The 22,959-nt window shown below is 32.9% G+C and overlaps 2 protein-coding genes across 3 annotated transcripts in view; both read left to right on the top strand.

The window, feature by feature from the left end:
* The window catches only part of LOC126886795 (glutathione S-transferase-like), a 135,258-nt gene that overhangs the window by 30,112 nt on the left and 82,187 nt on the right, over positions 1-22,959 (top strand). The gene's annotated exons all lie outside the window — the stretch shown is intronic.
* LOC126886797 (glutathione S-transferase-like) lies at positions 6,225-21,784 on the top strand. Its single transcript, XM_050653861.1, has 4 exons — positions 6,225-6,459; positions 15,861-16,028; positions 20,259-20,398; positions 21,550-21,784. Exons 1-4 carry the CDS (start codon positions 6,324-6,326, stop codon positions 21,736-21,738), a joined length of 633 nt encoding a protein of 210 aa, XP_050509818.1. The 5' UTR covers positions 6,225-6,323; the 3' UTR covers positions 21,739-21,784.

Below are 22,959 nucleotides of genomic sequence, written 5' to 3' on the forward strand. Positions count from 1 at the left end.
AGCATTGCGAAGCATTTCATAGCTGTGGGTTCCTGTCCATTGGCGATTATGCAGCCATGACATCTTTTTACGTCCCAGTCCTCTCTTACCCTCTATATTTCCGTCGAGTATCAGTTACTGAAAAGTGTATCGTCGTCCTCGTAATATGTGCCCCAAGTATGTAGTCTTACTTTTAACATAATTAAAAAGTTCCCTATCCTGTAAACCGGCTCTTCTTAGTACTTCCTCCTTTCTGACTCTGTCCATCCATGATATTCTATGTATTCGACGTAAGCACCACATTTCAAACACTTTCGACGCCCAAATCGGGTGTCGTTGTCAAAATACAAAATATTACTAAACTATACACAAATGTTGTTGCTTAGTAAAAAATTCTTCTAATAATTTATTTAATCTGACTCATTTATATCGGCAATTCAGACATATAATATTATACATTTTAAAGTAGAAAACTTTAAAATGATATTGCCAATATTTATGAGTTGCGTTCCTGAAAAATTACTAAACATTTTTATCTCGAGGAAAAGTATATCTATTTAATAAATTAATTTTCAAACTCTTTCAAACTAGTTTGACAAACAGTTTGAATTTTCAAACCTCTAACCATTGACCAGTTTGACTTGACTTGAATTAATTGACAGAAGGATTGACTTGAGTTTGACTTGAATTAAGTCAAACTCAAGTCAAGTTCAAACATTCAAGTCAAACTTGTGCGACTCTAGCGTAGCTACTTTTGCTGTAACTACTCAACACTTAGTTACTCTACCTACCTCAGAGCCGGCCCGAGGGCCGTGCGAGCCGTGCTCCCGAACAGGGCGCCAAGGGTTTGGGGCGAATTTCCCCCCTCCCAAAAAAAAATAAAATGCGATAAATTATTTAAATTATGTCAATTTCTTAAGCCAATTATTCATTCATTTATAATGAATTAGTAATATTTCAGAAAACCTTAGTAAGTTTTAATTTTGTTATAGAAAAATAATTTCCATGTTCAGAATCATCCAGGAGGTCTACAATTTCTTCGCAGGATCACCACATCGTTGGGATGTTCTGAAACAACACGTAACAAACTTGACCCTGAAACCTTTTAGTGAGACTAGGTGGGAGAGTCGAATTAATGCAGTTGTGCCACTGTGATATCAGCTTGGGAAAGTCTATGACGCGCTTTTTGAATGTAGTCAAGACCAAAAAAATTATTGAAGTTGACCCAGCATTCCCTAAAAAAAATGAACTGTTGCCGAGAAAAAAGGAAAATGATTTCTTATGAATCAAGTGATCAAACAGTTCTTGATTCTGAGATCATGTTCAAAACTAAATTCTTCTACGCGGTCTTGGATCAGTGTATCTCTTCTCTAGGAGGCAGATTTGAACAGCTTCAAAACTATCACCGGGTTTCTACATTCAAAGACCACAAGTGATGACAAAACCTTATTAATATGCTGCACGGACCTACACATTGCTCGCACTGATGGCCAGCACAGTGACATTGATGGTCTTCAACTATATTCTGAATTGAAACTTGTCAACAGCATGATTCAGAATGTCGAAAAAGAAGACAAAGGCAAAATCAAAGGCCCCGTTGACATGTTGAGTTACTTAGCGGACAACGGATTTGTGGAGAACTTTCTTAACCTGTGTGTAGCACTTACTCTCCCAGTGTTTGTCGCGAGTGGAGAAAGGAGTTTCTCCAAGTTGAAAATAGTAAAAAATTATCTGAGGTTTTCCATATCGCAAGACAGATTGGTGTGACTAGCTTTGATGTCAATTGAGTTTGTAGTGCCCGAGAATATTAATGTTAATGCAATTGTAAATGAGTTTGCCCAGAGAAAATCTAGAAAAGTTAACTTTGTTCAACTTAGCCTATAACATAAAAATACAATGTCATGTCTCATTGCCTTACAAGGCCTACCACTTTAAATCCAAAGCTCAACATTGCCATTTTCAAGTTCAATTCTTATTAATTTAAAACTATTTTTTCATTATTTCGTTTGATAAATAACCATAGTCATTAAATTTGTATAACCATTTTCCAAACTGTATTCAGGACATGTAACTAAAATCTAGTTGTATAACTTGTCAACTTAAGTTCAAATAAAATATGTTGTATACTACTTTACTTTTACAACCATGATTTTCCTATAAAGTTGAATTTTTGAAAACCAGTTGCCCCTCGGGTGGGCGCCACAATAGTAATTTGCACGGGTGAAATATTACCCACGGGCCGACTCTGACCTACCTACATACAATTTGTATTATTTTATCAAAAAAACAAGCATTTACTCTGCAAATTGTATATTTTGCTTATTTGCTTTGCATTTTCATATGAAAATACCGCGGTATTTATCAATTTATCTTGTACTATTTTTGAACTAGGTGCAATACTTAGGTAATATTATTATTAATAAAAAAATTATATTAAAATACAATGTTAAAAACTTTAATAATATTAGCAATATTAAAAACTTTAATAGTATATTATATGAATCAGTAGAAACGATTATATTTAAATTTGGTAAATTATAACTCCGCACGACCACGCAACTCGAAACACAAGTGCGCAAATACGGTTGCGTGAAGCGTGGCTCGAAGCCGTGCAATTTACGAGACTCGCTCGGATCCTTGTCTCACAGAGTCATCTAACTGTGAGAGTGGAATAGAAGGTGATCTACTAGTTTTATGATAATCTTAATATATTAAAAATTCCACTTCCCGTCTACCTGAACAATTTGATATTTTCTGAAGATATTAATACATTAAAACCAATTTACGAACATAAAAACTGTAAATATAGATTGTAGCAATAAAATTTACCCTGTATTTAAGTAATTTTGTTAAAACAAAGCAGGTATGTTTGTTAAAACAAAGGAAACATGTTTGTTTTTTTGTTATTTTTTTTTAACCCTGTAGATTTAAGTAATTATTGTATATTATAATTGAAAAAAGAAAAGAACAAGAAAAAAAAGAGAAAAGAAAAATCAAAAAAAGAGAAAAAAGCAAAAAAAAAGAAAAAAAATAAGAAGAACTAGCGTAGTAAAAAAAAACAATTAATAAAAAAATAATAAAACAACAAATTAAAGATATAAAAAAATACAAAAAAAATAAATATCCAAAAAAAAATTTACAACCAAAACAGTGTATCATTTAGATAATAATTGTAATATGTTAGTTTGTTATGTATTTAGAGTTAGAAATACAGAAAAAATTCCTCTGATTGAAAAAACAAAATTGTTTGTTTTTAAAATAACAAAATGTGTGGCTAATTGGCTCGGTGAAGGTCATCAAATTCACACAAAAAAAACCTTTCGGGTATTTGTGGCTACTTGACTGCCGATATATGTACGATTCATTCTATCCGTCTATCGAGTACGGCATGGCATCGGCGCGCTTCTATTGTTCATTAGAAATACACGGCTCTATCTCCGCAATGTTCTATTCTTAATATTGAACGCTGTATAGTAACAAAGTAATCGCAAAAATAATGATGGATGCTCGTAAATGTGAGATACAATGTAATAAATACAATTTTAAAATGCAGGTTTATTTAAAAAATAAACCTCTTGAGATTATTACATTGAAGGTTATTATTTTATGTACAAGTACATACATACAGGGCGATCAACTTTCATGATAAAGTCCGTTATATTATTGTAGAGATATACAAAAAAAGTTTCTTACAAAAATAGGAAGTAGCTGGAAGGTTCACATATCAAATTTATGTAGTTACAAATGTCCAAGGTTTTTGGCGTCCAAGCCATTTTGACGAACAACAAATTCCATCCATATAAACGATACTGCTATAAAAGATAGAAACATACAGGGTAGAAAAGTCATATCCATCATGAACGGCATGGCAGTGAGGTTTGGTCAATTAAACTAAGAACAGAGAAAATGTTACTAGGGACAGAAGTGGACTTTTGGATAAGAGCAGGAGCCGAATGAAGAAGAGATCGGATACCAAATGAGAGAATACGAGAAATGATGGGAGTCACTATTACAATAACTGATGACAAAAACAAAATAACTAACAATGGTTAGTTAGCCATATATAGAGAATGCCAGATGACAGGATCCCACAATTTCAAGGAGATTTTGACGTGGATATCACAAGGGAGATGGAAAAGAGGAAGGTCGAGAAGAAGCTGGAGGAAGGAATTGAAGAAGAACTAAAGGAAATGGAAATTCCTCCAGGTCTATGGTTAAACAGAGAAGAAGTGGTGAAACGGTATTTCAAGAAGCGCTCTCAGATTCAATAGAAGATATATGTATCAATGGAGAAGTTTTGAACAACTTACGTTTTGCAGACGATACCGTAATAATAACGGATAACAACAATGATTTACAGAACGTAATGCAATGCCTTAATGAACGCTGTCATGAGTACGGACTGAAGATGAATTTAAGAAAACTAAATGCACGATCATGACTAAGTCAGCACACGCACACATCCAATTGACTATTGAAGATACTGTAATTGAAAGTGTAGATAACTACAAATACTTAGGAACATGGATAACATCAATAAAAATGTAGACCAAATCAAAGAAATTAAGACACGTATTTAAATAGCACGTGCATCATTCATTAAACTTAAAAAGTTTGCTTCGATATAACGTGTTCTCTACTCTTCTTCTGGCTTGGAAGTGTGGACATTAAAACAAGTCCATCGGAATAAGTTGGCCGACTTTGAATTTTGGTGTTAGAGAAGAATCATACGAATATCATGGATTCAAAAAATGTCAAACGTGGAAGTAACTAGAACTATAGGAAATAAACCGGAAATGATATTAATAGGTCTGGATCCCGCGTATGAAAAAAAAGTTGATTAATAGCAAGCTGAAAATTTGTTAATAGCTTAAGGGTGTCTGTCGAATAAACTTTGATATATGGGAACACTGTAACAGGGGCAGTTTTAATTGTGGAACAGTTAAAAATTTGGAACGGTCAGAACACGAAATTTGCACATTTATTTTGTCCGACAGAACAGACATAAACTCTCCGAACAGAGATTAAACTCTCATGCAAAAATCAGACTGAAATTTATCACCTGTCATAATTCCTGTCATTTGATATATTCTACATGTTCCACTCATTAAAACGCCAAGTTGGTGATAAATAGCAGTCTGATTTTTGCATGAGAATCTAATCTCTATTCGGAGAGTTTAAGTCTGTTCTGTCGGACAAAATACATGTGCCGTTTTCGTGGTCTGACCGTTCCAAATTTTTAACCTGTTCCACAGTTAAAACTTCCCCTGTTCCAGTGTTCCCATATATCAATGTTTGTCCGACTAGACACCCTTAAGCTAATAACAAATTTTCAGCTTGCTATTAATCAATTTTTTTTTCATACGCGGGATCCAGACCTATAACTATCAAAAGACGAAAACTGAAGTACTTGGGATATGTGATGGGAGGGCAAAAATACTCATTAATACAGCTTATTATGCAAGGCAAAATCCGAGGACAACGAAATGTGGGAAGACGCAGAACATCCTCGCTTAAGAACTTAAGAGAATGGTTCGAATGCAGTAGTGCAGAGCTATTTAGAGCGGCAGTCAACAGGGTCCGCATTGCCATGATGATTTCCAACCTTCGATAGAGATAGAAGATGGAACTTAAAGAGGAAGAATAATTACTGGAAGACCTGATTAATGCAGCCTTGACTGATATTATTGAAAATGATCAACAATATAATGAAAATCCATCGGTTTTTCAATAGAACGGTGCTCCTTCGCATCATGCTTTACTTGTTCGTCAATATTTAGATCAACATTTTCCACGGCATTAAATTGGGAGAAGAAGTAGCATCGAATAGCCTCCTCGGTATCCTGATTTGTCTCTCCTGGATTTTTTTTGGGAACAACTAAAATGTAAAATACATAGAAATCGTATCCTTAGAAGATTTACTTAAACGAATGCCTCTACGAATCAATCCGTAAATGCTTCGAAATGAGGAAGAACTTTCACCACTTAGTCTACTAAGAAATAAATAACCAGCTAAAAATATTAATTTTGAAATTTATTCCTGTTTTAATTAATAAATCAAATAAAGTACTACTGAACCTAATTTAAAAATTTAAAGGCTAATAAATATGTATGTTTTTCCAAAATGTTGTCGTAGTTTCTGATAATGATTGTTTCATTTTAGAGCGACCACCTTATGTATAGAACTTTATAACGTGCTCACTCAATTAAGCAACTATTTATTCTAGATAAGTTACATAAACTGTTAGTCACGAAATTGCATATAAACACTTTAAACCGGTGCGTGTTTAGTTTAATTCGAATCGTAGCAGCGGTGGTTTTTTGAACAAATTTACTATTCTAAAATGGCACATACATATAAACTTATATATTTTGACGGCCCCGGAAAGGCTGAAGCAATTAGAATGATCTTAAGCTATGGAGAAATTCCATTTGAGGACAAACGTATCCAGATTGGGGATTGGCCAAAACTTAAACCAAGTAAGTACTTGCTATATTATTATGGCTATACCAAAATAAACTATTTTTTTTATTTATACGCATAACAGGCCGTTAAGACCTAGAGCAGTTTTATAATATTCAGGGTGTCCCGAAAAGATTGGTCATAAATTATACCGCACATTCTGGGGTCAAAAATAGTTCGATTGAACCTAACTTAACTTAGTACAAATGTGCTCATAAAAAAAGTTACAGCCCTTTGAAGTTACAAAATGAAAATCGATTTTTTTGAATGTATCGAAAACTATTAGAGATTTTTTATTGAAAACGGACATGTATGATTCTTATGTCAGATACATCTTAAAACAAAATTATAGTGAAATTTGTCCACCCCATAAAAATTTTATGGGGGTTTTGTTCCATTAAACCCCCCCAAACTTTTGTGTACATCCCAATTAATTCATTATTGTGGTACCATTAGTTAAACAAAACGTTTTTAAAACTTTTTTGTCCCTTAGTATTTTTTCGATAAGCCAGTTTTTATCGAGATGCGGCTTCTTATATATTTACATAAAAATTTTCTGTGGGTTTTGCTCCTTTAAACCCCCCAAACGTTTGTGTACGTTCCAATTAAACTATTATTGTGGTACCATTAGTTAAACACAGTGTTTTTAAAACTTTTTTGTCTCTTAGTCTTTTTTTGATAAGTCACCTTTTATCGAAATGTGCCTTCTTTTTCAAAATATACATAAAAATGTAAATTATAAATAAATTTTCAGATTATTAACAGATTTCTACATACATATTATAATCGTACTTAACCATATACAAATATGTGGTGGATTCGACAAATATTCAAAATATCTCGATAAACACTAGCTTATTAAAAAAGTATTAAGAGGCAAAAAAGTTTTAAAAACATTGTTTTTAACTAATGGTAATACAATATTAATTTAGTTCGAACGTACACAAAAGTTTGGGCGGGTTTAAGGGAACAAAACTCCCATAAAATTTTTATGGGGTGCACAAATTTCACTTAAATTTTTTTTTAAGATGTTGCTGCCATAATAATGCCACATGTCCATTTTCAATAAAAAATCTTTAAGAGTTTTCGATATATTTTTTTTATTAACTCCCAGTGTATTTACAATCTGTCACATATCATATATACTATTAAAGGACAATAAGTAAATGATCGGATATTTACATTGGACATGTAGGAAATATTTCCAGTGAATTATTTCCTTTACATAATTAACCTATTTATTTAAAACCGTTATTTATCTGTTATTCTGAGTACACTTAGTTAAACCTGCTTATCAGGTCCGTTGGTTTAAATTTTTTTAAGCGGCGCACTTCACCTATGGTGTTAAATAGATCACTCGCGAGGGGGTTCACATGCGTATTCACTCTATCCCGATATTTTTCACTATGTCGTTTTATTTCACTTTTGATGGTGGGGATTTCTAAGTCTCTTTCTATTGCTGTATTTGGCACGTACCAGGGGGCATTGACTATTATTCTTAAAACCTTATTTTGGAACCTTTGAAGTATTTCTAAGTTTGAATGTGACGCTGTGCCCCATAGCTGGATTCCATATGTCCAGATTGGTTTTAGAATTGATGTATATACAAGTATTTTTTTTTAGAATGGTCAGTTTAGATTTCCTGCCGATAATCCAGTATAGTTGCTGCAGTCTAAGTCCTAGTTATTTTCGCTTGTTGAATATATGTGTCCGCCATGTGAGGCGTTTGTCTAGGTGCATACCTAAGTATTTCACACTATCAGCTTGTGCTAATTGACTGTTATTTAGTTTCACTGGTGGACACTGATTTCTTTTCATCGTGAAAGTAACGTGTATTGATTTGGATTCATTCGCTTTTATTTTCCACTTTTTTAGCCATACTCCTATTTTGTTCAAGTTTGTTTGTAAGTTTCTTGTAGCTCCTGCAGGATTGTGATGGGAGGCTAGTATTGCTGTATCATCAGCAAATGTTGATACTGTTCTTTGTTCTGTAGTGGGAATGTCTGCCGTGTACAATAAATATAATATTGGGCCCAAGGTACTACCCTGTGGTGCTCCAGATTCTATGTGGTAGATGTTAGTATATTCAGACTGCTGTTTTACTAAGAAAAATCTGTTAGTTATGTATGATTTTAATAATGGATAGAAGTTGTGAGGTAAATCTTTTTTTATTTTATACAATAGTCCAAGATGCCACACCTTATCAAAAGCTTGGCTAATATCTATAAATGCGGCTGAACAATACCTTTTCTTTTCTAAGTCATTGCTAATTTGTTTAACGACTCTGTGGACTTGTTCTTTTGTGCCATGTTTTGCTCTAAGGCCAAACTCATGATCTGGTATGAACTTTTTTTCCGTTAATATTGGCTGCATTCGCTTGAGTAGAAGTTTCTCAAATATTTTTGATAAGATTGGCAAGAGACTGATGGGTCTGTACGAGCATATTTCATTAGGGTTTTTCACTTTAATTTTTTTTAAGATGTTGCTGCCATAATAATGCCACATGTTCATTTTCGATCAAAAATCTTTAAGAGTTTTCGATATATGAAAAAAAAATCGATTTTCATTTTGTAACTTCAAAGGGCTGTAACTTTTTTTGTGTGCACTATTGTATATAGGTAAGTGAGGTTCAATTAACCTATTTTTGACCCCAGAATCTGTGGTATAATTTATGACCGATCTTTTCGGGGCATCCCGTATAATCATAATATTAACTAATTGCAATTATTTTAAACACAACTCAAACTTAAATATTGTTATATAATTTTTATGGGAAAAATTTAGAAAATTAATTTATGTCAAAGACCACAAGATCATAGATTTTCATCGCAATGTATATGGCCAAAAATTGTAAATGGTATTAGTTAGTCATAAGCAGTGTTTCGTGGAAAGTGAAAATCGTTCAGTATTAATGATTCTATGAACGGACTTATAAAATTAATACGGTCGGATTATAAAGTACATGTATTCGCTTTGAAGTGAACAATAGGACGTTTATAAATGCTTCTTAGAAGGAAAGACGGTAAACACAATTGTTGAGTTTCAGAATGTCGGGTTTTTATAGCATGTAGAAACACAAAAGTAATTTTGGTATCTTCTGGAATTTGACAAAACGGAAAAGTTGTATACAAAAATAATTTGTTCTTAAGAAAAGAAAGTAGGGATGTAATGTGTAGAGAGGATGTTTTGTGATTGGCGAGAGAGACGCATGGAGGGAGAATGGAGTGTTTGAGTCTGAGTTTGAGGAGAAAAAAGTGGCACTGTGTAATGAAGATCTGAGGTGAGCAGTCCAGTTTTTGAAAAATAAGAAGTCTGTGTAAAGTGGTGAAGTTGGCGGCCGTGTAAGCAGAATCGTGTTGACACGAAATCGTTGATCGAGTTGAGAAGTTAAATCTCCTTGTGTCCGAAGAGATTCCTGTTTCTGTCTGGAACGAGTGGCCGGTTGGTATCAATTTGCACAAGATATCGAGCAGAGAGAAAACTGAGGAGAGATTTCGAGCGAGTGCTGTTGTTTGTTTGTGAAGCAGTTTGGACGAGAAGGATCGTCGCAGCATCCGAGGAGCACGTGTGGGAGAATCGAGGACTACACAATCCATCAGAAGAAGTAATGAAGAGAAAAAAATGTTGTCAGATTATTTGTGAAACGGAGAGAGTTGCTTTATATCACATATCATATTTGTTTATTTTTTATTGAACAGTTCTACAGCATAATTTAGTCATTCAAAAATGCAAAGAAGAAATAAGTAATCTATTCAAAAGGTGAAAAGTAAATTTTGTTTTTTGGTTATATAATAATAAGAACAGTCTAACGAATTATTTAAATGAAAATTTTGTTAAAAAAGGAGATAGCAGAATTAAAGATTAATTTATTAGATAAGAAATAGTTGCAACAAAATTGAGTTTTAGCATACATTTAAATCTTATATTTATGGTATATTGGATAAATAAATAATATTTATAGAATTTATATGACATTGAGTAGGTATATTTATATTCCCTGTTTTGTCCTGGATGAAGTAAGCAACTAGAGATACTAGAAGCCACAAACCAAAGGTAATACAATAAAATAAATTAGCCCTGAGAATAAATTTTATTGGAAAGTTTTATTTAATTTTGGTTTTGTTTTCCGTAAGTAGTAATTAAAATAATTAATTAATTAATCAAAATAAGAATATGCTGATCAATCTCATAACAGAGAGAAAATACAGAGCATAACAATATATACGAACAAACTGCAGCTGTTAGAGTAGGGGATCAGTTAACAGAGGACATAAAGATAAAAAGAGGTGTGCGACAGGGATGTATATTGTCCCCATTATTGTTCAATACATATTCAGAGCACATTATGAACCTAGCGCTAACGGACACAGACGAGGGAATACTTATAAACGGAGAACGATTGAACAACATAAGATACGCTGATGATACTGTCATTTTTGCAGACAGTCTTGAAGGTCTGCAGACACTTGTCTCCAGGGTGGCAGAAGTAAGTAGCAGGTTTGGGCTTGATTTTAACATCAAAAAAACCAAATACATGGTTATAAGCAAAAATAGGATACCACCTGGTCAATTACTAGTTAACCAACAACCTATAACACAAATCACCAACTTTTTTTATTTGGGTGCAAACTTAAATGAACAGTGGCACCAATCGACGGAAATTAAAATAAGGATCGAGAAGGCAAGATCAGCTTTCGTCAAAATGAAAAAAATCTTTAACAGCCACGATATAAAATTGGAAATAAAAATTCGTTTACTAAAATGCTACGTATTCTCCGTTCTTTTATATGGCGTGAAGTCATGGACCTTAACTGAAGCATCACTGAAGAGACTCGAAGCATTTGAGATGTGGTGCTATAGACGCATGTTGAGGATTTCCTGGATAGACAGAGTTACCAACGAAGAAGTTCTACATAGAATGGGTAAAGAGCGCGAACTAGTCGTAACCATAAAACGTCGCAAACTGGAATACCTGGGCCATATAATGCGCAATGAACAACGATATGACCTACTTCGGACCATACTTCAAGGTAAAGTGCATGGGAAAAGATGTCCAATACGAAGAAGAATATCCTGGCTGCACACCGAGAGAAAAAAATTCTTGACATAAAGAAACTTTATTAATATTTAAGAAAGATCGACTTGGCATATTGCCTAAGATATATATCTTTGTATGTAAGATATAATTTTCTAAAATATTTCAAATAAATTCTACTGTAGCCAAAGAAATATATCTTAAACATAATTGAACTATCACTTTCTGGCAAACTTCAAACCCATTTATCAGAAAGAAATTACACTTGATGTTAATTAATTTTATTAGTCATAAAAATATATTTTCTACACATTACAAAACTATTATTTCTGAGCAATAATATTTCTTAGTAAGGAATATTATTATTTTACTATTAATAATTAATTTATTTAATGTTAAGAAATATATTTCGCAGAGATAAACGTATATTTAAAGTTAAGTTAATATTTCTTGAAAATAAAGTGATATTACATACGGCGAAATAAATCATTGTGTTAAGGTAAAATCATTATTTATTAATAAAACAAGATATAAAACGTTATTATTAGATACATACAAATATTTTCTCCACTCTTAAACCACTGGCTTCTACACAACAATAAAAGGATGGAGAGGCAAATTCAACTTCCTCAAATTGTCCATCTTTTGTTAATAGCACTTTGTATATCAGCAATTCACTAAAACAAAATCGTTATGTAGAAAGAGTAAACTTACGGTAATAAAATTTTTTTTATAAAGATATAGATATTATTTTGACAAATTTAGGAAATACAAAAAAAAACAAATACACGGCCCCACATAAGAACTATTAATACTAATATTAATCAATCATATTTAGTTTAAACATGGCATTATTTAACCTACACATCTTTGTTTATATTTTTCTTTTTATTAATGAAATACTAATTATTTTTCTGTATAATATTAAGTCACACAATAAACATTGTTTAGCTAAAACAAGAGGGAAAATACAACCAATGTAAAACATTGAAGCAGACATAATAATATGTAATTTTCTTAATTTTTATAACCTAAAAGAGACAGCATACCTAATCATTAAGAAATTTCATTACGGGAAAGTATTATTAGTTTACATCTAAGTCATTTAATACATATTAACTACTTCACGGTTTTCGGCAATAACATTTCTTAACCATAAACATATATTTCTTTTAGACTAACTGATTTCTTTATCTCAAATAAATTAACAGAAAAAATCCTCAGCGTTGCACCCGCCATGTTTGATATAGCGTTGTATTGTATATTTTTATAGAAGACGATACATTCAAGAAACCTATTATAGTTGATACATAAGTATACACATTTTTAAAAAGGTACTCACATGTATGAAGTTCTACCATTTCTGGAAGGCCCCGCAGTTGGTTAATAACTCCTTTCTTAATATTGTTCTGAAGCTATATATTATATCATTCTGTACCAGCTTTAAATTGTGGCATATTTCCAAGTTAGAATAATAAGCTCCTTTATTTCACAATCATCCATCATTATACCTAAAAAGCATATAAAGATACTATTATGTTTCTTTTTTAACCATTCGGATACGCAACAATATTATTATTACATCTTAAATTACTCAATTTACTTTTATTTAATACCTATATATATGTACGTACCTTCAAAATATCCGTTACTTTTTAAAGTACACCAATAAATCCAACATCCATCTATATGAACATGAACATATCACGCCATCTTGACAAACACTGGCGACTAAATCATAAATAGTTAATCTGCGCAATTATTTTGTGGAAGAAAATCTGTTTGCAAGTAACATTTCGGCATTAATGACAAAGTTTTTATTTCATAACCACAGTTACTACAGAGGGTATTTCTGAAGAATTATTTCTTTTGGTTTAAAATATTTATTTGATTGCAAGAAAATTTCTTGTTCATAAATATAATTATGAATTAACTTAACATTATATTTCTTATACTGCAAAATATTTGTAGTTTTCAATTTAAGAAATAAAAACTTTAGGATAAGAAAATTAAAATTAATTATTTATATGGGAAATAAGCCACAATTAAAATGAAAAAAATAATTTTATTAACGTTTCGACGCCCAAATCGGGTGTCGTTGTCAAAATACAAAATATTGATAATTTTTTGTAATATAATACAATATTTTGTATTTTGACAACGGCACCCGATTTGGGCGTCGAAACGTTAATAAAATTATTTTTTTCATTTTAATTGTGGCTTATTTCCCATATAAATAATTAATCATAAAAATGCCACAAGGAAATAGCTTCAGAACAACATTAAGAAAATTAAATGTAACCATTAATGCATTTCTTAGTATTGAAGAAATTATCTGTAAGAAATTATTGAGTTGTGTTTAAAAAACTCGTTTTTTTATATGTGAACCGGTATGTTTAAGTTAATAGGATATGTTAACTTTTAAGAAATATTGCTCAAAGAAATCGGTGTTTTAGGAGAAAAGAAATTGTTCTCTCGGTGCATAACCTGCGAAAATGGTTTAACTTAAAACCACTACCGGACTTTTCAGGGCAGCAGTCAACAAAGTCAGAATAGCCATGTTAGTGTCCAACATCCGTAACGGATAGGCACCATAAGAAAAAGAACAATATATACAAAGTTCTTAACTACTCTGGGTCTTCCTCCACTCTTTATGGTCTTCCTCAACTTTATTCTTCTTCTTTTTAAGTGCCGTCTCCTAATCGGAGGTTGGATACCATCATCACTATCTTGACTCTATCTACTGCTGCTCTGAAGAGTTCTATAGAACTGCATTTAAACCAGTCCCTTAAATTTTTCAGCCATGTGACTCTCCCTCTTCCTATACTCTTTCCGCCTCTTATCTTTCCCTGTATTATCAGTCCTAACGTTTCATATCGCTGCCACCTCATTACTTCCCCTCATTGCTTTATTAATCCACCCCTGTTTTTGGAACAGATTAGTTTTCTGGTCATAGCCAGTTTAGTCATTCTGTTCACTGCCATTCTTTCTACATGTCCCAATTATCTGATTCTTTGTGACTTGACGAATCTGGTGATGGTAGGTTCTTTGTATAAAGCCATTAATTCGTTGTAGGTTCTTCTCTCCCATTCGTCTTCTCTCTTCCCTCCTCCGAAAACTCGTCTCAACATTTTCCTTTCCCATCTATCAGACTACCCTCTCCTTCTTATCTAATCTTCATGTCTTGCAGGCATATGTTACTATGGGTGTAATTACTATTTTATATATTCGGAGTTTGCCTTGTTTAGAAATGTACTTTGAATACATTAGGGCTCTTAAATTGACTAATTTTTATTCCTTTTTTGCTATTCTGCCCGTTTCTCTCTTTCATTTTCATTGAATACTACACCCTGGTATTCAAAATTTTGAAAACTCTAGTTTTTAGCACTTACAGTACTCTCACTAAAGTCTTCTTTTTTTTTGTTCTATCCCTCCCACGATCATATATTTAGTTTTGTCTCATTTAGCTCCAATCCGAATTTCTGTCTCTCTTCAATAATTTTCTTCACCAGTCTTCTTAATTCTTTTGCGGTTCTTGCAAGATCGTTAGATCATCAGCAAATTCCAAGCACTGGTACTTATTTTTCATAATTGTTCCATCCACATTCATGCTGCATTATCTGATTATAGTTTCTAACACTAAGTTGAATAATGTAGTAGATAAAGAATCTTTCAGTGTTTTATAATTAGATAAGGGATCTCTCTGCCTCAAGCATTTCATGTTCAGCTTTATCATCATAGCAAGTTGTCTGTATCTTATTTAAGGAGAAGAGTTGGGCTACAGTAGATCTGTCCTTTCTAAAGTTGGCTCGGTACTCATGTAGGATTATTTGCATATTTTTTCTTTCCATATTTTTTAATATTCTTGCCAAGATTCTGTATACAGTATATAGTAAGGCTAGATATTATATACCTCTTTAGTTGCCATACTTCAGTTTGTTCCCTTTTTCATTCAGCGGGCATATGCGGGCTTCATATCAATCAGTTGACACTATTTTTTCATCTTCCCATACTTGCACTATTAGTTGATATACCCTTCTCTACAGTTGAGCTCCACCAGACTTGATCATTTCTTGGCATATATCTTTTTCCCAAAATAGACTATATCTACTTATTAAAGCTGAAACAACAGCTTTCTTTTAATAAAATTTGCATAATAGTTTTATTAATAATTTAAGTTTCTAAAAGAATATAGATTCTTCTTAATAATCTAACCAGTAAATGTCGTGATATAATAGTTTTGGTGGCAAAAAATATTCATAAAACTTTTTGGTTTTATCGTACTATTCATAAAACGATCCCTAGGCATTGTCTTCGAAAAAGAAAACGAATTGTATTTTATAAAAAAGACCAATTTATATTCAAAATTTTTATATATTCTAGCTACCCCTCTTGGACAACTTCCCTTGTTAGAGGTCGATGGTAAAGCAATCCCTCAAAGTACTGCAATCTGCAGGTACTTGGCATCAATAGTAAAACTCGATGGCAAAGATGCAAAAGAAAGTCTTGCACTAGATGTTGCAGTAGAAACTCTTTTTGATGTACAAAAACGTGAGTATTTTGATTTAAGTTGCTACCTTATATGTAAAATATTATGTGTGGCCACGATTTTGACACGTCTCAATATACTTATCCAAATAGTTTCTGAAGCTGTTTTCTTGTAGTATGAGTTAAATATTATTTGTGTGGGATTAAGCCATAATTTATTGTAATAAAAATTACATTTTTCGCATAGGGCCTTTCATCGATTGTCATTTGTTTCGAGCTCCTGTCATGTGTCACATAATATTAATATTTAATATATCTACGTCATACGTCTTTGATTTGTATCATTGTTATATACCAATAACGTATGACGTAGATATATTAATATTATGTGACACATGACAGAAGCTCGAAACAAATGACTGTGAATGAAAAGCCATATTCGCTCAGATTATGAGACTTTTTGCTAAATTTTGACCACACTTTGACAATTTTTGAAGTGAAAACTTCTTTAGGGACGTTGTGTGATTTTTGGATAGGGGATTGAATTCGCGACCGTCATCGCGACCGTCATTGCGACCGTCATCGATCATGCAATATATTATTTGTATTATTTGTATAAATTGTATAGAAGTCTTTAAATTTAAAATAAATGTAAAACCTATTTTAGGATGAGGAAAAAGGATTTATTTCGCGACCGTCATCGCGACCATCATCTCTTCGACGAAATAAATTTTGTACGTATATTTATGGAAATGACAACTTCTTTGGGGACGTTGTTCACTTTTTGGATGGGAAAATGTATTAAAATGGCGACCGTTATCTCGACCGTCATCGCTTCGACGAAATAAATTTTTGAAGTGAAAATTTCTTTAGGAACGTTGTGTAATTTTAGATGGGAAAAAAGTATTGAATTAGCGACCGTCATCGCTTCGAAGAAATAAATTTTTGAAGTGAAAACTTCTTGAGGGACGTTGTGCACTTTTTGGATGGGGAAAAATATTAAATTAGCGACCGTAATCGCGACCGTCATCGCTTCGACGAAATAAATTTTTGAAGTGAAAGCTTTTTTAGGGACGTTGTGCATTTTTTGGACGGGGAAAAATTATTAAATTAGCGACCGTCATCACTTCGACGAAATAAATATTTGAAGTTAAAATTTCTTTAGGAACGTTGTGCACTTTTTGGATGGAAAAAGTATTAAATTAGCGACCGTCATCGCTTCGAAGAAACATATTTTTGAAGTGAAAACTTCTTTAGGGACGTTGTGTACTTTTTGGATGGGAAAAAGTATTAAATCAGCGACCGCAATCGCGACCTTCATCGCTTCGACGAAATAAATATTTGAAGTAAAAACTTCTTGAGGAATGTTGTGCACTTTTTGGATGGGGAAAAATTATTAAATTAGCGACCGTCATCGCTTCGACGAAATAAATTTTTGAAGTGAAAACTTATTTAGGGACGTTGTGCACTTTTTGGATGGAAAAAAGTATTAAATTAGCGACCGTCATCGCTTCGAAGAAATAAATTTTTGAAGTGAAAACTTCTTGAGGGACGTTGTGCACTTTTTGGATGGGGAAAAATATTAAATTAGCATCATCGCTTTGATGAAATTGATTTTATGCATTTTTGGATGAGGAAAAATTATTAAATTAGCGACCGTAATCCCTTCGACGAAATACATTTTGAAAGTGAAAATTTCTTTATAGACGTTGTGCACTTTTTGGATAGGGGAAAAGTATTGAATTAGGGACCGTCATCGCGACCGTCATCGTTTGACGAAATAAATTTTGGAAATGAAAACTTCTTTAGGAACGTTGTGTACTTTTTGGATGGAAAAAAGTATTAAATCAGCGACCGCTATCGCGACCGTCATCGCTTCGACGAAATAAATATTTGAAGTAAAAACTTCTTGAGGAATGTTGTGCACTTTTTGGATGGGAAAAAATTATTAAATTAGCGACCGTCATCGCTTCGACGAAATAAATATTTGAAGTTAAAATTTCTTTAGGAACGTTGTGCACTTTTTGGATGGGAAAAGTATTAAATTAGCGACAATCATCGCGACCATCATCGCTTCAACGAAATAAATATTTGAATTGAAAACTTCTTGAGGGACGTTGTGCACTTTTTGGATGGGGAAAAAGTATTAAATTAGCCACCGTCATCGCTTCGACGAAATAAATTTTTGAATTGAAAATTTCTTTAGGGATGCTGTGCACTTCTTGGATGGGAAAAAAGTATTGAATTTGCGACCGTCATCACTTCGCTGAAATAAATTTTGTACGTATATAAATTACTTGTATGTATACATAAATAGCATAGGGCATACGCATCGCGTATATGATATAGGTATAGCAATTCTTTTTGGATGGGGAGAAATAATTGAGCTCGTAATTTATTTACGATAAGAAGTTTTGACTTCTGTCGGCACTTCCACGAGTGCCTTCAATTTTTTTTAAGTTATGCTTCTTTAGGCGAGATTGGTAAAATTGTTGAGAGTGAATTTTTATAAAACAGACAGTATGAACTACGCATACACGACAGCGTGAAGTTAGTCGCTAAATATTTCAAGTTACTTATGTATCAGTGCAAATAAAGTATGAAAGAAATATATTGGCGTTTTTAGTAAATATATTATATTATAATTTTTGTTATAGGGGAAGGGGGGTATGATGGGGTATCTAAGGAAAATAACAAAAATACAACATAATTACTACGTTTATTACTATTACTAATTGATGGCGCGTTACGTCATTATTCTAACTATGATTTGGTACAATCTTTGGAAAATCAACCTATCACATTTTTGAAAAATTAGCCATTAATAAGAACCTTATGAAAAACCATCTTGCCCCATACTGTGGGGTATGATGGGGTATTGGAATTGGGGCATGATGGTGATGCTAATTAATTCTCACAAAACAAACAAAAATGTGTATTTGCTCCAGATCTTCATTGTCCACCCCAGCACAAGCATTGTGAGCTCAACATCCATAGATCTGGCACCCTACCCAGGGTTCTGACGATGTCACTTTATCTATGGCTGTTTTCATAGCATCTCTCGACCACTCTCCTCTTTTTGTTTTTTTCTTGTAAGTACGTACTATCGTATTATCTAAAACAATAATCCAATGTTATTTATTAAGAAATTTAAATTAACCCAGACTTAACACCAATTTCCCATCATACCCCGCACCCAATACCCCATCTTGCCTCAAAAGGTAACTTTGAACAAAAAAAAATTCACTAATTAAATGTTTAACGTATTCACACAAACAATATGCCATTATCAAAATAAGAATACTAGTAAACAACGATAAAAAAGACATTAATGAGGTGATTATAATTACCTTAAAATAACGATGGTTGTCCTTGCACAAAATTAGATCAACGGAGCGATAAAACAGTTTTCCGTTTGTAAACAAAAAACGCGTGCACTCTCATTCACGGTTTCTTTTGCAGTGATCGTTAGTCGAATGACTCTTCCTATTGAGTTATTGTATGCTGTTCACCAACGTGTAGTTTCTTGTTTGTGTGCGGTACCCCGTCTTACCTCGCGACCCCGTCATGCCCCCCATTCCCCTAATAAAATATGCAATGAAATAGCTCACAAACTATATGCGCCAAACATGCGCCTTGGCCGATGATATAGTAATTATGACTGGAAATGAAAAAACCTTCAAAAGAATATAACAATTTGGAATGAAGTACCTACTAAAAGAAAATAATATGAGAATGAATGGGAAGAAAACTAAAGTTAAGGCAATAGCAGAAGAAAAGCAAAATTTGAAAATAAATTTAGAAAACCAAGAAATAGAGCAAGTTAGCTAATTCCAATATTTGGGGATAATAATAAATGAAAATGGAGGACAAGAAATCGAAGTGAAAGAACGAATAAATAAAGCAACGAACTTTTACTTCGCTATAAACAATACATTTAGTAATAAAGAAGTATCTAGGAAAACCAAAATAAATGTGTATAAATTAAGTTACAAACCAGTACTCACCTGTGGATGTGAATCGTGGGTAGTAACAAAAAGAATAAGAAGTCAAATACAAGCTGCAGAGATAAATACTTCTATGCGTGCCGTCCCGTATCCTAGTTCAATCAGAGAGAAGAGGATATGTGTCTACTGATGAAGGACAAAAAAGCCCCAAAACCGGTATATAATCTTCCTGCACTCTCTGATTGAACTAGAATATAATGCTGCTGCATTATCTGGTTGCAACGAAATTGAAAATGTTTATACATTTTTAAATATTTATTTATTTTAAGTATATATTGTTTTATAGTGAGCTCCGAAGTAAGTTATGAACAGGACGCCGCTAGGAAAAAGGAAAAACTTGAAAAATTAAAACAAGGATTACCTGTTTATTTGGTAAAACTAGACGAATATGCTAAGAAACACAATGGTTACATAGCTTTTGAAAGGGTAAGTGGTCTTTATAAGCAATTGACTTGCTTATGTACTTCTATATACGTTTGATTCCATTTAACATTTTTGCTTTATCTATATTTAATATTTCTGAATAGCTGGAAGTCTTTGAAAGAAAAGTCCTAAGGAAAGAAGTTGGACCTGTTAACGAAAACTGAGTACCTATAGATAGTATATGTATAGGTACAACCATGAACTCTACCAACTGTTCAAATAGGCACCGATCTTAGAATTCGTTAAACTTCAGGCTTCGATGGGCTGGTTAAGTAGTGAGAATGGAGGTCAAACGATCGCCGAATAGAACCCTAGATACTAAAATGAAGGGCAAGGGACAAGATCAAAAGAAAGAACGTTAGAATCAGAAGAAGATTGGCGCTGGATCGGAACGGTTTCATTCAAAATTTAGAGAAGGCCAAGGCTACTAGTCAATAGTCAAATAAGTAACTAGTCTACAAATAAGAAAAGGCGAAAATAAAAGATAGAGGAAAGTAGATGTCAACGTAAAAGCACTAAAAAGCTTCACCTATATCACCCTTGTATCTAGGAGTCTAATCAAATAAAAAGGGAAGAGAAGACGCAGACATTTAAAAAAGGATAATAAACTACAATCAATTTTATCTTTCACTTATCCACTGCTGCAGTCCTCTTACGTTAGATAGATGCCAAATTATTTTTTCTAAATTAATAGAACCGAAAAATTTCAAAAATATACCTGGTAGGTACCTATAGTTTCCAAGGAATTATTACAGTAAACCTTAACTTCAGCTTATTACCTATAGTTTCCAAGGAATTATTACAGTAAACCTTAACTTCAGCTTATTACAAAATTATTTGTATTTTGAGTCATGCCGTTAAATTTAGAGATGTAAACATACTGAATAGCAAGTATAATAATTAAACGTACAATCGATTAACATTTAGTATTTTCTACCTGTGCCGGAAACTTAACAACACCATTCAAAACACACCACTCAAATAAAAATCACTTTGTAATAAGCTTAGGATAAGGTTTTACTGCAATAATTTGATGGCAACTATACATACATTTTTAATTCCTTTGGAAAAAAGTCTACCAACTTATGTTTTCCTACGCACGATTATCTTTAATTATAAACCAAACACTAATCTTAATCTTTATTTGTTTTCAGTTGTCATGGGCTGATATTTTATTCGTTTGCATATATGAAGTATTAGTTAATGTTGCAGGTAAGGAGGCTGTAGCTTCCTACCCTAGTTTACAGCAAGTTAAAAAGAATGTTCTAGCAACAAAAGGTATTAATAAATGGATTAAAAATAGACCAGCATTGGAGGGATACGATTTGAAACAAGATCTTTAAGATTTTTTTTTATATATTTTTATTTAATAAATAATTATTATTATCATTTTTTATTTAGAAACATACAATCCATATCAACCACGCATGAGTGGAGTAACGTACACAAGGATTCAGTTTACTTATATTTAAATAGATGTATAATCTAGCTATTATTCTAATATTTCGTACTCTAGGTATAACAAATACATTGGCCTCATAAAAATGACGTTGCACCGTTCACAAGCGGCAGTTAGAGCAGATGGAGAATTAAGTCCCCTGTTTGTTATCAATGTGGGAGTGAGACAGAGAGACGCAATATCAACTATGCTGTTCAATCTAGTTCTTGAGGCAATCGTCAGAAAAACCAATGTATTCGGCCATATAAATACTAAAACAAAAACCATACAAATTACTACATACGGAGACGATTTTGCTATCATTAGTAGGAGGTAACGACTAATGGAAGCGTTTAAGGAAATCGGTCCTGAATCACGAAACAGAGGTCTTAAAATAATCGGAACAAAAACCAAGTACAACACCGTCAAAGAACAACTGATAGTGAAAACAATATCGCAATAGACAACTATACCATCAAACTTGTGGATTCCTTTACATATTTGGGCACAGAAATCGACCAAAAGAATTATGTTAGTAGCAAAATTAATGCACGTATTTCCGATGGTAATCGTACATACTATGCTAATAAAAGATTGATGACATCGAAATTATTAGAGCATTCGAGAGAAAGATACCGAGAAAAGTATACCGCCGGGTGCAAGAAGAAGACGTAACATGGGTTATCAGGAAAAACGACGAAATTAATGAATTAAATGAGTGGTACGAAAGACTTTCATGGCTGGGACATACCCGGAGACAGGAAGATACAAAAACAACAAAGAAAGTATTACAATGGAAGCTGACAGGAAGACGACAAAAGGTAGGCCCATAGCGAGATGGTCGGATGACGTGGAAGACGACCTGAAAACTATGGACAACGGAGAAGAAGGACACAAGAAAGGTCTGAACGGAAGAATATAGCCAGACAGACAGGCAAAGACCGATCCATGGTTATAATATCAAAAGAGGAAGAAAATGTATATAAACATAAATCTTTAAAATGATGTAGTACATGTTCGGTGTTTGTAGTCAAGGTTCTTTTGATCATCTGAGATTCCACATTTTCGTCTTTTTTTTGGTAGCAATCAATCAAAATATGCTTCACCGTCAAAGATAGGGAACAAT

Source organism: Diabrotica virgifera, chromosome 6, assembly GCF_917563875.1.
Source record: "Diabrotica virgifera virgifera chromosome 6, PGI_DIABVI_V3a".
Classification (NCBI taxonomy): Eukaryota; Metazoa; Arthropoda; class Insecta; order Coleoptera; family Chrysomelidae; genus Diabrotica; species Diabrotica virgifera.